At 38.7% G+C, this 16,608-nt stretch overlaps 1 protein-coding gene across 2 annotated transcripts in view; it reads left to right on the forward strand.

Annotated features, from left to right (window-relative positions):
- CNTNAP5 (contactin associated protein family member 5) overlaps nucleotides 1-16,608 on the forward strand; it is a 772,957-nt gene that overhangs the window by 635,693 nt on the left and 120,656 nt on the right. For both annotated transcript variants that reach the window (XM_040619104.1, XM_008686098.2), the window contains exons 15-17: nucleotides 3,654-3,781; nucleotides 3,960-4,130; nucleotides 14,780-14,998. In XM_040619104.1, the coding sequence (XP_040475038.1) occupies nucleotides 3,654-3,781; nucleotides 3,960-4,130; nucleotides 14,780-14,998 (518 nt within the window). The remainder of the gene's footprint in view (nucleotides 1-3,653; nucleotides 3,782-3,959; nucleotides 4,131-14,779; nucleotides 14,999-16,608) is intronic.

Here is a 16,608-nt window from a genome sequence, read left to right on the forward strand (position 1 = left end):
TACTAATGGATATCAGTTTCCTTTAGCCAAAACAAGTATTTTCTACCAGTTTTCTTCCGTCTGTTTCTCTCTTTCTCCCCCCTCCCATGTCTCTCCCTCTGACAATGAAGGTATATGTCAGGTTCCATTTATTTACTTATTTATTTATTTTAAAGATTTTATTTATTTATTTGACAGAGAGAGACAGCGAGAGAGGGAACACAAGCAGGGGGAGTGGGAGAGGGAGAAGCAGGCTTCTGCCTTCAGCTCCGGTCATGAGGACTCTGGGATCATGACCTAAGATGAAGGCAGAAGCTTAACGGCTGAGCCACCCAGGCACCCCATCAGGTTCCATTTATTATCCAAACCAAAGCTGGCTTCACTTGTTTTTATAACTCATCTGGCCCCTGTAGGAATTTGAGTTTGTATCAAAAAAATATTTTTGGTATTGTGCCTTGCATTATCAAACTAAATCTGAAAATTTTTTCTCTGTTACTTGGAAGAGATTTTTATTCTTAGAGTGCTATTTGTATATCCCAACACTTTGACACAGGACATCAAATTGATGCAGACAAGGTGCCATAGTGGGTAAGGGAGACAGTAGTTAGCACTGATGCAGAGACTTCAGAATCTACCATTTTCACCTTGAGAATAAAAATGGAGAGAAACAAAACCTTAGAGCAATATAGTTTCTTCAGGGTTACATATGGGTTTGTCTTTATTCAACTTTGACTACTTGGAATTTGCTTTGAATTCTCTGCTTGAAAAGATATTGAAATATGAAGACTCAAATTTTATTCTGTGTCTTTGTACATTCTTTGTAACATTCATAGATGTTCTTTCAAACAGAAACAAAAGTCTTATTCCTAATCCTTTGAATGGCCTCTAAATACAGGTACTCAAATAATAGAAAATGGGTAGTGCATTTCTTTATCTTTTTGGTTACTTGACCTGAAGGGTATGTATGTAGGTGATTATTTCATTTATTTATAACCAAATGAACTGATATGTTTTTCTCTAAATCTCATGAGTTGGATCCCAAATATTAACATTTAATTTTCTACAGTGTTCTGCATAGTATGAGATCTCCAATATAGAATTATAGCTGGAGGCATAAAAAGATGGATTGACTTGCCTAAGGCTACAGAGGTTTCAGGGACAAAGATAAGAACTAAAATGAATGTTGCCACTGCCATTTTTGAGCATTTACCATAGATCAGGCACCATGCTAAGTGACTATATGATCGCATTTAATTCTCTCAATAACTCTGTGGTATAGACTTTATCTCTATTTTAAAATTGAGGATGCTGGGGAATCTCAGAAATAAAATGATATGCCCACCCTTACACAGCTAGGGACTGGGGACTTGGGATTCCAGAACAAATCTATGTGCTTCTGAAGCTATGTCCTTAAAGCATCGCATCGCACTACTCCTGCCATGCTTCCCCAGTTAAGAATTTGGGATATTATTTTCTTGGTCTCTAAACTCAGAGCTGTAAATGATATGTGATGAGGGGAAAGAAGGCAAGCTAAGGACAAAGCAGAAACTGACACCCAGCAACCCCCCCCCCCACCATGGGCTGTATGTGACATTCCTCAGGCACTCCTGGCTGTCCTAAAGGATAAAGAAATAGTTAACCTATAGAGACCACAATCCTGCAAGACTTAAGTCTCCCTCAGTTCACAAATGTCTTAGCAGTTTACAAGAACGAAGCATTTTTGCCAATAACCTAGCTTCCGGAAGGGAATGTAGATACAATTAAATGTCCTTATAATCTGCAGCCTCCAAGAAGTTCCCAACCATTTTAATGTTAACCCCTTGCTAGAGGGAAAAGCAACCTTAATTTGGTAAATAACAGCCACCTCTCACAACCCCGGTGCAGCAGCTCTTTCTGCCCATGGGTCCTGTCCCCGTGCTTTAATAAACCACTAATTTTGCACCAAAGACGCCTCAAGAATTCTTTCTTGGTCGTCGGCTCTGGACTCCACCCCACTGAACCTCACCTATATTCCACAGCCTCATCAATATGTAAATGAAAATGAAATGTAACATTGATTTTGAGGGTGCATTGAGTATTTTGTAGGTTTTTTGTGACTACAGAGAGAAAACCAATATGAATCCGCTCCTTTGTGCTCTTATTATCAAATTGCTACATCATATACTTGGCCCTGAATATTGGCCCACTGTGCTCTGTCTCCCAATTCCCATGCACCGGCAAGGTGATCTGTCCTGTCCTTAACTAAGGCTGTGGAGGGTGGGGAGTCCAGCCCACTCTGTGCAGTTTTCAGACTACCTTATATGACTCAGTTCAGCTTCTCATTTAAAATTGGTAGCACACCTGATGGATGGAGCATGGAAATGAAAATATCCCATCATCTTTTCTAGCAGGCCACCTGATGTTTGAATGAGTTAAATGGAGCAAGACAACAATGCAAAGTTCACCTTGCACACTTACAAAGGCTTTTGAAGAATTTTGGTTACTATTTCAAAACTTGCTCTAATATAACGTGTTTTGTATTCCCCACCACACCCCTGCCTTCTTTGGGAAATTTCAATCTTCTATTAGTCATGAGTTTCAAATTACCACATTGGAATGAAATGTTAGCACATAATATAGAGGGATCTTCAAAGCATAGGTTATATATATATATATATATATGTATATACTTGTTAAATTTAGACATGGCTATTTATGCCATGCTTGTTAAATTTAGACATGGGGTAGATACCATGGATGTGATCAAGGCCCTGCCTTTTGTGCCCTGCCAACTTAGACAAGTTGTCTGATATATATCTTAGACTCAGTTTCCCCATCTGTGAATGAAAATAATGGTACCCACTGCACAAGCCTGTTGTGTGGGAAAACTATACTTATCCCCTAGTATATTTCTAGCTCAGAATAGTTATTCATTCAGCGCAGGTTTCTTCTCTGCATTTTTCTTCTCTCAGTTAAATGGTATGTCCTTACCATGAGTCCAAAAACACAGCTTTAAAAAAGGGAAAGACAATAGCTTCACCCTATTTATTTTTAAGGTTTTTTTTTTTTTTGCTTTTTTTGCGAAGGGTGACTAGATATCTATTTGCATAATTAACAAAGATAAAGACTTTTAACTCCCAAGATCTTTAAAACAGAGAGCAAAATGAAAAACAACAAACAGGTAACTCTAAAGACTTGTTTTTACCTAGAGTTAAAAGGTGATAAAAAACATCCCAAGCTGATTAAAACCTGTAGGCAGGTGGCTGGAACAAGTCCTGGGAGTGATTTCAAGTGGGATTTGTGGTGCCCATTTCAAGTTAGTTACTGAGATAGCCAATCTCTGTGGAAAGAGAGCTGATGTTTAATGTTACCTCAACAAGGCAGGGGGTAGGGGGCAGGTGGGGTGTTGTCAGCTACAACAAGCAACATCAAGCTCTGTAAATTACCTGTGTTTCCGGAAAGACTTAGGGAAAATGTAAATGCCACCGGTTTTTGGAAGTTGGCCAGGGGTTTTGTAATTGACATTCCAGTCTTTTGCATATGCTTATGAGATGAAAAGCCTTCTGGTTTCCCCTTCCTGGCCTCACCCTGCTGCTGCAACCACCCAACCCACCTTTGAAAAGAGGAGTCTTGGTAAAAGAGTCCCTACATTATCCACATTTTCTCCTCTCTTTTCTTAAATTTATGTTTTGCAGGACAAATGATACTGGCTTTCTTTCCTTCAAAGACCACTTGCCTGTCACTCAGATAGTTATCACTGATACCAACAGATCAAACTCAGAAGCTGCTTGGAGAATTGGTCCCTTGCGTTGCTATGGAGACCGTGAGTACTAGACTGAAAGAAGCTTTTTCTCTTCATTACATAAGCACAGGAGTTTTTTATTCCCTTATCCCTTTTCCCTGCAGTGTCCCTCAGTCTTGAAAATTATTCATATGCCCAATGCTTTTCTACATCCCATTCCAAAACAATAAACCATGCTTAAGGATTTTTTCATTTGCAGGGCACTTCTGGAATGCAGTATCGTTTTATACAGAAGCCTCTTACCTCCACTTTCCTACCTTCCATGCGGAGTTCAGTGCTGATATTTCCTTCTTTTTTAAAACCACGGCTTTATCGGGAGTTTTCCTAGAAAACCTTGGCATTAAAGACTTCATCCGACTTGAAATAAGCTGTAAGTGCCCTCATTTATGAATTTGACATAATGCCAACAGAAGTTCGAGTCTTATCTTTGCCACTAACAGCTAGTACATGTTGATACTATCGAATTAATGCCTCTGGAAATCTGTAAAATTAGCCATGATAATTTCTAGTTCCCTCTAATGCTTTTTGTTTTATTATTGCCTATCAGTATTTAATCGTTCTCTCTTCAAAATAGTGCATTCCTCAAATTCCCATAGATATCTATTACAGTGTCCTTTATCTGCCCACGGGTACTGCTTACCTGTGATGTTAAGCTTCCACACCCCAGAACTTTTTCACTACAATTTCCATGGAAAGCTTACTGTGTTATTATTATGCATTCTAGTCATATTTGGGGACTACTTTTTTGTTGTACTTTTGCTCCAAAAGTAACTTCCTGGTTTATTTCCCACCATTAGGAGTGTGTGACTACCCAATCAGAATCCCATTGTTTTTCAACCACTTCACCATAAGCAGTGGTGTAGATAAAGAATTTGAAGCCATAATATGGATCATTTTCTCACATCCCGTCGCCTATATACAAGTTTTATTCAGTAATGATCATAAAGTTAAATGAAGAATAATAGAAATGCAGATGGCAAAATGTCCTAATGAACATATGTGACCAAGCCTATTTAAAAAATTCCTGTACAAAAAAGAAAAGACATGAATATTTTCTAATTACATTAGTCCTTTTTTTAAAAAAATGAAAAGGGCAAAAACATACCTGTATATTGGTTTGTTCCAGTAACAGTCATATTAAAATTTCTGTTCCTTCAACTTTACTTCTGCAAATTTGTGGATGACTTCATCGAAATCAATTGTCTTCACATGTGTACGTTCAAAGCAGAGTATAATCAGATTTTCCCACCTATCTTATATCGATCAAAGGACACTTTTACCAATTTTAAATTTAAAATAATTTTTTTTCACATTAAGCAACAGTCATGTAACTTTTAGGAAAGGTTTAAAACATAAAGATAAGTATGGTAGATATTCATAAAAATATTTTATTTTATAATAAATTCCAGGAATTGTGATTCTTTCCACTTATTTTTTTTTCAGGATTAATTCTAGCAACTTTTAAATATCTCTGCAATCAATAAAAAAAATTTACTAAAATATTTTCACCAGAAATTTCATCACAGATTACTATTCTATTTGGTAAAATCTTTTGGAGTTCCTAAAGGTTTGGAGTTGTGTGAGCTCTCTTCAGGTGCAATCTGTGTCCACAAGCCCTGTGATAATGTGTATTCATGTGTTTTGACAGTAGCTTTGAGTTAAACAAGGATAGCACAGTAACTGTAAAAATGAGAAATCAGAAGTTCAATTCTTACTTTTAAAACTAAGCCCATGTATTTGAGTCTGCATGTTCAGGAGCCAAAGGTACATCTGGAGTTGTCTGTACTAACTTCCGTCTTGAATAAAATATTTATTAAGTGGTAAGTAATAAAATATGCTATTTGAGGCTTACATATACATTATTAAAAATTCATACTGACATCAGCATTTGTTAGAACTTAGACCAACAAAAGGCTTTTTTTGGTGGAGGAATGTTTTTTCACTGATACTGTTTAGAATTGCTGGTGCGCGGCAATAATAAAAACATCTACTTTTGGTTGCTTTTGCTGGTTTTCCGATTTTCTGCACTCAGTGTCCCTGCCTGCCTTGTTTCTTCTACATGGACGGACTGATCCCACCATCGTGCCCTTGTTATGCCCATGACCATGATAAGTTGAGCTTGTCATTAGATGTCTCATTTATCAGTGTCTAAATGGATGTTTTCTATAGTTTGATGGAAGCAATTGACCTATACTATGATAATGATGCAACTGCATGAAATACCCTTAAAAGCATAAGTAATGTCTTGGCAACAGGAGCTTGGGAATTTGAGCGCTCCAGAAAAAGAAACAAAAGCAGTAGCTAGGTGAGATGACTGGGGTGTTTGCACCAACCCCCTGCAAATCACCAATCAGTTAAGTGTTTCTTTTGCAGTTATAGAACAATACATACAAGGAAAGAGATCTCTTTAATTGGTAGCTTTAACCTCTTTTTACTCTGAAGATTTAGACTATTAATGGGAGGAAGCTCTTGTGGCTTTAGTGTGAAATAAGATCTCTCCTATCTAACTTAGCCAGGCTCTGAAAATGTGGGGTTGAGTGCCAACCATTGCATAATATGGATATAATAACCTCAATGTAAATTTAATAAAAATCAGGCCCTAAGGCCTTTTGATTCATTAAAGTAGCAGCAAATGTCATGGCATATTATCACAAGGTAATGAGCAATGATTTAGTGTTAATTACATTTCAATGTCCAATTTGTTTGTACTTTCTGGTACTGTATTTTGTCCTTCGGGTTATACAAAAATGTTTTAAATGCAGGTGGTATTTCATTTGATGAAAATTTAAAAATCTGTCAATGTAATTATTTGCCATACACTTTTTCACCAGGTTGAAGAGCAAGACTTCATACTTTTCAAAATTGTATTTTATTAATATTATTTTTTAAAAATTGGAAGGGTCTTGCATTTTTTATTAACAGCTACACTCATCCTATGCCTTTTCTGTAGATAAAATTTTCACCCTAAGGGGTTCATAACAAGATACTTCTACAGATCAGCTACCTATAAAAGAAATGCCCTTTAAGCACATGAAGTGGCTCAGAATAGATTTCTCTTCCATCCCCAAGGAGTATTCCTCTGTAACTATCTAAGCAGAAGCTTCCAAAGTTGATATATCCATATTGTTCGACAGGGAACAAGAAGTCTCCATGAAATTTTCAATCCATTTCCTTCTGGGTCACTTCCAGCTAAGATGTGTGAATTATGTAGCCTTGAGATTAGTCCATATTCTATGAGAAACAAGACATTTCACAGTGTCAAGTCTGTTTCGAATCAGATTGAGTGAAAAAATGAGCTCTTTTCACAATTATCTCACAATGGCTATGAGGATGGAAATATATTTTGGAGTGGGTGAGGGGGAGCAGAGGGGAATGGGTGTTGAGAGTCAGTGTGGTGTAGCGGAAAGAGCCTATTGCTTAGAACCCCAAGTGGATTAAAATGTCCATTCCTCTAAGTTTAATTGTGAGCATGTTCTTCACCCCTTCAGTGCTTACTTATGCAAAATGGGATTCATGACACCCATATACCAATCAGATGTATTTGGCTGCAATTAAAAGAAAACTTGATCTGAACGGGCAGACACAAGGATGGGGATTCACTGGTACTGGGACATGTGACTAAGTCTAGAATTGGTGAGACACTATTTCTGGTTGGAATCATAAGTTTCATAATGTTATCTGGATTCAATTTGTTTCTCTCCCTGCACTGACTTCTGAATATCTTCTTCCATCCAAAGCTAGCTCCCCTTCAAGGGAGAGCTACATTTTAGTTGATGGGTGAAACTACTGATGTGCAAGTTACCTGAACACCTCTTACCAATGTCTCTGGCCATGGAAGTAAAGGTTGCAGAGTGGTTTTTGCCAGGGCCCACCTTTACACAGGGCGGGGTGTGTGGGGGGGGGGAAGCTAGCTCTCCCTAAATTCTGTAAAGGAAGAAAAACAATGTCTCTCTTAACTTCTCAGTTCTTGGCTGGGATCCCTGTAATAAAAGACAAAATAACAAGAGAAGAACAAACAGAAGTTTACTAACCTGCACACGTTGTGTGTACATGGGAGATGTGCAGGGAAAAATGAGTAACTCAAAGAGGTGGCTTAGAACTACAGCTTATTATATAGCATGTTCAATAGAGAATAATAAATTTATAGATAAATAATAGACAAAGGAAAACAGTTTTAGGTTTCTGAGAGTAGTGATGAAGGCTAGTTAATTAAGTTTGTTATGCAGATTTCTCTGGTGCTATCTCTAGACTGATAGGGTCTAAAGTTGTCTCCAGGGGTGCCTGGGTGGCTCAGTTGGTTAAACATTTGCCTATGGCTCAGGTCATGATCCCATGGTCCTGGGAGCAAGCCCCACATCTGGCTCCCTGCTCAGCAAGCAGCCTCCTTCTCCCTCTCTTTCTGCCGCTTCCCCTGCTTATGCTCTCTCTCTTTCTCTCTCTCTCAAATAAGTAAATAAAATCTTTAAAAAAAAATAAAGTTGTCTCCAGGCAATTAACTTTTGTCCTCCTGGTAGAGAGTGGAGGAGAGACATCTTTGTATATTTATGTCCTACTTCAAACAAATGGGGAGAGCAAGGAGCTCTCTGTGCCTCTGCTTCTCAATTGCCTTCAGCTCAAAATCATCCTAATTTTAAAGTAGCATATTCTGGAGTGGTATATTTCTAGTCTTCAAGCCCATGGCCGAAGTGAATGAGATACACATATTTCATATATATGTATATGTATTTGTTATATGATATATATATATATATGCATATATATGGGTATATATATCTGATATACATATGTATATGGGGGAGAAATAGAGAGAGAGACTTGAGTTGTGATATTCAGCAGTATCATTTCAAGAATAGCATCAAAAAAAAGGAATATTACCGAATATGATAAGAACTTGAAGATGGAATCCTCAGATCCACAGAGATGGTAAAATTAAAACTACTAGTAATTAAATTTATACATTTATATAATATAAAATATAACAGACTAAATTACTGAGTGTCTATTCTGATTAGACACTGTATTAAATGCCTTACATTTATTATTTATTTTGTTTTCAAACAATCCTATTGATGATCCTCAAGATACTGCACTATGATTTTCATTGTTCAACTCCTAGTCCAATGTGCAGATGAGGAAGGTGTCCCTAGAGAGACTTAGTAGCACACCCAGTGTTACACAGATTGTAAGAGTCAGAATCCAAGATCAACCTACCTCTCTCTTCCTTAGTACAACTCCCTATTCTGTTTTGGAAGACTGCCTCAACACCCAAGAATGTTAGGACTCAGAGAAAATAGAATTATTTTTCTCCATGATTTGAAACATAAGACATTCAGGAAGTCCTTGAAATTTTATGTACATCCTTTTTTCCTAGAGTTGCCTTATTTCCAAAAATGTTTAACAATATGTCATGCAGTTAATATTTCCCATTTTATAGATGTATGCACGGAAGGTCAGAAAGGCTAAGTGACTTCTTTGTCCATAAATGGTCCCGGGGATCTGTCTCATGCCCAACATGGGGTCAGAGCTGAGGACACAGACATGAGGTTCGAGGAAGGGAAAACATTATATAGGAGCCTCTACTCAGAAAGTTTCTCATCTTCTAGAAGTACTTGGTAGAAGTTCTCTTGAACTGACAGCACTTTACTCCACTTAGCATGTTCCTTCTTTGTCAGTCTTGAAAGTACACTGTGAGCTCATTGGGTTTCATTCATCTGTGTATTCTCAGGGCCTAACACAAGGCCTGGATTGATAAAAACCCGCTGAAGGGCTAAGTGACTCTATAGCTTTGTCTTGAACCACAAAGGGAGTAAATGATGAGTGAAGATATTCGTCAGACAGGTGGGAGAAAGGCCTTAGCTGGAGCTAAGGCTGGCACAAGGCTTCTGGTTTTCCCCTCCAGGGCCATCGGGTGATGACCATACCTCCAGGAAATGAGAGCGGACTTATGTCTGCCTCAGGTTCCCATCCTCAGAGTCACTAGGCAATGTTGGAAGTATCACTTATTTACTTACATTATTCTTATTCAGTTGTTTCCAAGCACCTCTATTATATATTCTAGCTTTTATCCCCTGGGGGCACTGCATAGGTTTGGGGGAAGAAGATTTTTTTTTTTCCATAGGAAGAGTGGATTAAAAAATGAGCTCCAGAGACGCATCAGCTGGATTTAAATCTTGACTCTACCCCATCTGGGTTGGAGCAACTTGTCAGCTCATTTCCCTCAGCTACAATATGTTACCTGTCTCATAAGAGTAGAGTGAGGCTTAAAATATTAAGGAGTTCATTCATAAAAAATGCTTAGCAGAGTGTCTGGCTTGTGGTAATCACTCAATAAACATTAGCTATGATTGTTGCATTTTACTAATTGTCCCCCAGTTCTAGGAGGAATGGGCTGAACAAAGTAGGTCTTTAATAGTGACCTAAATAAAATTAAATAATAATTAAACATGTTTTTCAAAGAAGTTAATGCCTTGGTATAAAATTAAAAAAAAAAATAAAGAAAATTACAAACTTATATTTAGTATGTGTGGTGTAACATTTTAATGAATGAACCTTTGGTTGGATGAGAGCTTCCTATATACAAGTCCTGGTGCTAGGTGTCAAAAAAGTGAGGTGTTCATCTAGAGTTTGCAGACTAATTCAGGAGACAGACCATAAACAGATCATTATACAACAAGGGGAAAAATGTTGGAGCAGGGATAAGCCTGGACAGGAACCCCGCCAAGGAGGGGGATGGCAAGAGGTGGCGGGCATATGCAGCAGTAGAGCAAGAGCTCCATAAAGATGTGCTGTCCATGTAGAACTTAATATCCACAAGACCAGCTTTGCAGGAAGGCTTTTAGCAAAATCTTTAACTTTTTTCCTTTCCAATTCTCACCAATCTTTACCTTTGTTCTGTAGAGAAAAATAAATTGAGGTCCCAGTTATCTCGCAGTTAGTGTTTATTTGATCTCAAGATGTGCAGGGCTGCAAGGTGGCATCTGTGGCCTGAATAAGAAACAGGAAATGGCTCAAAGGGCCAACTTCATTCTTATTTAATCTTTTAATTGTTGAACCCAATTTGTTCACCTCAGTTTTGTCTCCTTTAATGCATGGGGTTATGAGCCAAAGCCATGTGGCTGAGTAGGTCAGCCATGCCACTGTAATAATAGCAGTAGCTATCACGTTGAGTACATCTTATGTGCCAGGCATGGTTCTATGAACTTCACCAGGATTAAGTCATAAACAACCTGACAGTTAGGTACTATTTTTATTCCCATTTTACAAATGAGAAAATTGAGGCATGACAAGATCAAAAACGTGGCTCCAGAGTCCATTCTTTCAAATCCCATTTTAGGGCTTCTACCTCCCTGCCTCTCCTTTAGGTCAGGGCTCACCTTGACCAGAATGCAAAACAATTCAAGCTCTTGGTTACTTGAAATACCACCAACAGGGCTTCTTATACTGAGGATGGTTTTCTGTTTGGGTTTAAAAGCTGAGAAGGGAGTGGTCCAGGGTGCTATTTGACCTTTGATATTACTGGTATTCAGTTGATGATTTTGTCAAATAAAAACCCATGTCCTGTTTTAGGTGTAAAGGACAGGGGGCCACCCAAGGTGCTGAGAAGGAAGGGAAGATCTGTCATGGGAAGGCTCCAGTGACTGAAAGGGGACAGTCTTCTCATCAACATCAATTTAAAATTTGCCTCTCCACATCCTTCAGATTTAAAAAATTCTTATGTAATAATAGAAAATACAAAAAGACATACACAATAGAGAAAAATGGAGAAGATTTCTACTTTTGGAGTCAGATTCTTTGTACTGTCTGAGAAACTGAGAAAATTATACCTCGACTGAACTTTAGTTTTCTTTTTTTATAATAATATTTTTTTATTATATTATGTCAGTCACCATACAGTACATCCCTAGTTTTTGATGTAAAGTTCCATGATTCATTACTCACATATAACACCCAGCGCACCATGCAATACATGCCCTCCTTAATACCCATCACCAGCCTATCCCATTCCCCCATCCCCCTCCCCCCTGAAGCCCTCAGTTTGTTTCCCAGAGTCCATAGTCTCTCGTGGTTCATTCCCCCTTCTGTTTACCGCCCCCCCATTTCTTCTTCCCTTTCTTCTCCTACCGATCTTCCTACTTCTTATGTTCCATAAATGAGTGAAACCATATGGTAATTGTTTTTCTCTGCTTGACTTATTTCGCTTAGCATTATCTCCTCCAGTCCCGTCCGTGTTGCAGCAAATGTTGAGAAATCATTCTTTCTGATGGCTGAGTAATATTCCATTGTATATATGGACCACATCTTCTTAATCCAGTCATCTGTTGAAAGGCATCTCGGCTCCTTCCACAATTTAGCTATTGTGGACAATGCTGCTATGAACATTGGGGTGCATATGGCCCTTCTCTTCACTACGTCTGTATCTTTGGCGTAAATACCCAGTAGTGCAATTGCTGGACCATAGGGTAGCTCAATTTTTAGCTTTTTAAGGGACCTCCACACTGTTTTCCAGAGTGGCTGTACCAACTTACATTCCCACCAACAATCTAGGAGGGATCCCCTTTGTCCACATCCTCTCCAACAATTGTTGTTTCCTGCCTTGTCAATTTTTGCCATTCTAACTGGCATAAGGTGGTATCTCAGAGTGGTTTTGATTTGAATTTCCCTGATGGCTAATGATTTTGAACATTTTTTTCATGTGTCTTTTAGCCATTTGTATGTCTTCCTTGGAAAAATGCCTGTTCATATCTTCTTCCCCTTTTATGATTTGTTTGTTTCTTGTGTACTGAGTTTGAGAAGTTCTTTGTAGATCTTGGATACCAGTCTTTTATCTGTAGTGTCATTTGCAAAACGTTCTCCCATTCCGTGGGCTGCCTCTTAGTTTTTTGACTGTTTCCTTGGCTGTGCAGAAGATTTTTATCTTGATGAAGTCCCAAAGTTCATTTTTTTTCTTTTGTTTCTCTTGCTTTTGGAGATGTGTCATGAAAAAGTTGCTGTGGCTGATGTCGTTGAGGTTGCTGCTTATGTTCTCCTCTAGAATTTTGATGGATTCCTGTCTCACATAGAGGTTTTTCATCCATTTGGAGTTTATCTTCGTGTGTGGTGTGAGAGAGTGGTCAAGTTTCATTCTTTTGCATGTAGCTGTCCAATTTTCCCAGCACCGTTTATTGAAGAGACTGTCTTTTTTCCACTGGGTGTTTTTTCCTGCTTTATCAAAGATTAGTTGCCCAAAGAGCCAAGGGTCCATTTCTGGGTTCTCTATTCTGTTCCATTGGTCTATGTGTCTATTTTTGTGCCAGTACCATGCTGTCTTTGTGATTACAGCTTTGTAATACAGCTTGAAATACAGCAACGTGATGCCCCCAGCTTTGTTTTTCCTTTTCAACAATTCTTTGGCGATTCGGGACCTTTTCTGGTTCCACACAAATTTAAGGCTCTTTGTTCCAGTTCTTTGAAAAATGTCATTGGTATTTTGATCAGGATGGCATTGAAAGTGTAGATTGCTCTGGGTAGCATAGACATTTTAACTATGTTAATTCTTCCGATCCATGAGCATGGAATATTTTTCCATCTTTTTGTATCTTCTTCAATGTCTTCCAAGAGTGATTTGTAGTTTCTAGAATATAGATCCTTTACGTCTCTGGTTAAGTTAATTCCGAGATAACGTATGATTTTTGGTGCTATTGTAAATGGAATGGATTCCCTAGTTTCTCTATCTTCAGTCTCATTGTTCGTGTATAGAAATGCAACTGATTTCTGAGCGCTGATTTTGTATCCTGCCACATTACTGAATTGCTCTATAACTTCTAGTAGTTTGGGGGTGGATTCTTTTGGGTTTTCCACATAGAGTATCATGTCATCTGCAAAGAGAGACAGTTTGACTTCTTTGCCAATTTGGATATGTTTTATCCCTTTTTGTTGTCTGATTGCTGTTGTAAGGACTTCTAGTACTGTGTTGAATAATAATGGCGAGAGTGGGCATCCTTGCCGTGTTCCTGATCTTGAGGGAAAGGCTTCCAGCTTTTCCCCAAACTTTAGTTTTCTTACCCATAAAATGGGAATAAAAATTATGCCTTCCTTATAGGGTTGTTCTGAGAATTGAAATGACAGAATCTACGGTCAGTATTTAGTATAGCACTCAGCAGAATCCTTTGTACCTATTGTGTTCCTGCTACTTCTCTCTTTCTCTCTCTCCCTCAATGGCTATGTCACCACCACCACTACCATCATTACCACCACCACCACCACCATTATCACCACCATCATCACCACCATTACTACCATCTCCACCATCATCATCACCACCAACACCACCACTGCCGACACCACTACCACTGTCATCATCATTGTCATCATCATCATCATTAGTATTATTACTCTTGACTGACTGATCCCTGGCATTGTGATATGCAGATTTTTAGAGAAAGGCAGAAAGAGTCATGGAAGGGGGATGGGGGCTTATATTTGTTCCTAGGTACCACTACTTGCAGTGATTTGTATTTGAGACGAGCAGTTAAACTTTCTGAGTCTCCTTGAAAAAGAGGAAAAAGTTGTAAGAATAGCACGAATGATTATAATCACATCTATTAATGAAATAACATAGAAGAAGACACTGGACTGTTAAGGGTGTGAATCCTCTCCCTTCAGGAAAGCAGCGGCCTCACTAATCCGGTATCTACAGATATCCATGAAGACACAACTGAAGCCAAAAGAGACCCAGAAAACCCAGAGCCTTGGCACCAATGCATGTTTATCAGATCAGCATCTGTGGCCCCGGCCCCTATCCTATTTCTTGAATTCTCACAACGAGTACTAACTGGGCCAAAAAAGAGCTTAGGACTTAGTATTTGGTAATTTTCACAACTAATTGGTAATTTTAATACTGCAGAGATTTCAACTGAAGGCCTCCTTACCTCATAGTGACTTGTAGTCATTTATACCATTCATAAAGGGCATGCTTGTGATCTCAATGCACTGACTGACACCTTCCCTTATCTTCCTACCTGTTTCCCTTGTTGGTTTCAGCTCCGTCTGAGATCACTTTTGCCATCGATGTTGGGAATGGCCCTGTAGAGCTCATAGTTCACTCTCCTTCTCTTCTGAATGACAACCAATGGCATTACATCCGGGCTGAGAGGAACCTCAAGGAAACTTCACTCCAGGTGGACAGCCTCCCAAGGATGACCAGGGAGACCTCGGAAGAAGGCCATTTCCGATTGCAGCTGAACAGCCAGCTGTTTGTAGGTAAGGGACATCTTGAGTCCCCTCTGCGCTAACACCTTACAAGACTTCTGTGTGACCAGTCCCAGGGAAATTATGATTTTGTTTCAGACCTGAGGGGTGGTTAAAATATGTCATAAAGCATTTATAATTATAAATTTGATTTTACAAATTCTTCTTCTATTGGTGCTGGGTGGTGCAGTTGGTTAAGCATCTACTTTCAGCTTAGGTCATGACCCAGGGTCCTGGGATCTAGTCCTTCATCAGGCTCCCAGCTCAGCGGGGAGTCTCCTTCTCCCTCTGCCTGCCACTCCCCCTGCTTCTGCTCTCTCTCTGACAAATAAATAAATAAATAAATAAAATCTTTCAAAAAAAAAATCTCCCATTCTTGCTTCATTAGCCATAACAAGAAGAGATTATGCCACCCCTTGGCAAATTTTGAGGTAGTCTCAGACTCTTTGCCTCTTTTCTCCTTGTACATATTATCTTCAGATGTGTGAGGACCCCTATTATTTTTCATTCTTATAGTCAAAATTCTACTTGTAGGAAAAGAATATATCAGCTATTTACACCTTAGTAGGTGTTGTCTCTAAGTCTGTGAGCCACCCTTCACCCTTCTTAGTGATACCTAACTCCTGATAATTATTGATAACTATGCAATAAAATATGTTACAGCATCTCAAAGGGATTTGTCACTAGTCATATGGTGGGGGAGGGAACTACTGTTTTCCACAGGCTTCTTTGATGCTCCCTGAAATCACATAATTCAGGTGGCTGCCTTACATATGCATGGAAAAGCAGGCCTGGTTCCCGAGCTGACATCCCTTTATTGGGCAGTTCCTCCTGAGACTCAGAATCAGCCTTTATTTAGACAAGTTTTTCATCTGAACTGACCACCACTGCTTATAGTGGGGACCAGAAAGTTTCAAATGTCACTTACTAAGTCCATTCATTCATTCATTCCATAAATAGTCACTAAGCACTGAAAACAAGTCAGGCACCTTGTTGGATGATGGGAATTTAAATTGTGTAATGACACTGCTTTTCAAAGACCTGTGCATGCCTGTGTGTTTGTGTGTTTGTGTGTGTGTGTGTGTGTGTGTGTGTGTGTGTGTGTGTGTGTAAGAAAGAGAGAGACCTAGAGACAGCAAGAGAGAGGAAGAGAATTTAGCCACATGAGTTCAGGTAGGAAAGGTCAGCCTCATAGCTATAATTTAGAAAGGATTTTTTTGAAAGTAGATTGAGCAGGGCTTGTAAATCTTTAAAGTACAAAATATAGCTGTAAATATTAGGGCCATGTAATATTATCAAAGCTAAGAAGCTGTTCTTACATAAAACTTGAATTTCAGATGTTTAGAACAGTGATATAAGTAAGGTCCAAACTTCTCCAGTCAACCCAGATTTAATTTTCTTTCCTTATTTATTTGTTTTGCCAACTCTCACACTACAGAGCTTTACTACTAGTAATGAAATGCCATCAGCAATCAATGGGGGTTTCTTACAAGTTTTCTTTAAATTGGGTTGGTGCAACTTTTAACTCTGACAAAAGCAGTCATACCAGCTAAAAGAAAAAAAGAGTAACGGAATATGTCATATTTTCTCTTCTCAAGAGGAATCATATTTCTTTCTTCATC

The sequence above is a fragment of the Ursus maritimus genome, unplaced genomic scaffold (genome assembly GCF_017311325.1).
Source record: "Ursus maritimus isolate PB19 unplaced genomic scaffold, ASM1731132v1 scaffold_1, whole genome shotgun sequence".
Taxonomy (NCBI): Eukaryota; Metazoa; Chordata; class Mammalia; order Carnivora; family Ursidae; genus Ursus; species Ursus maritimus.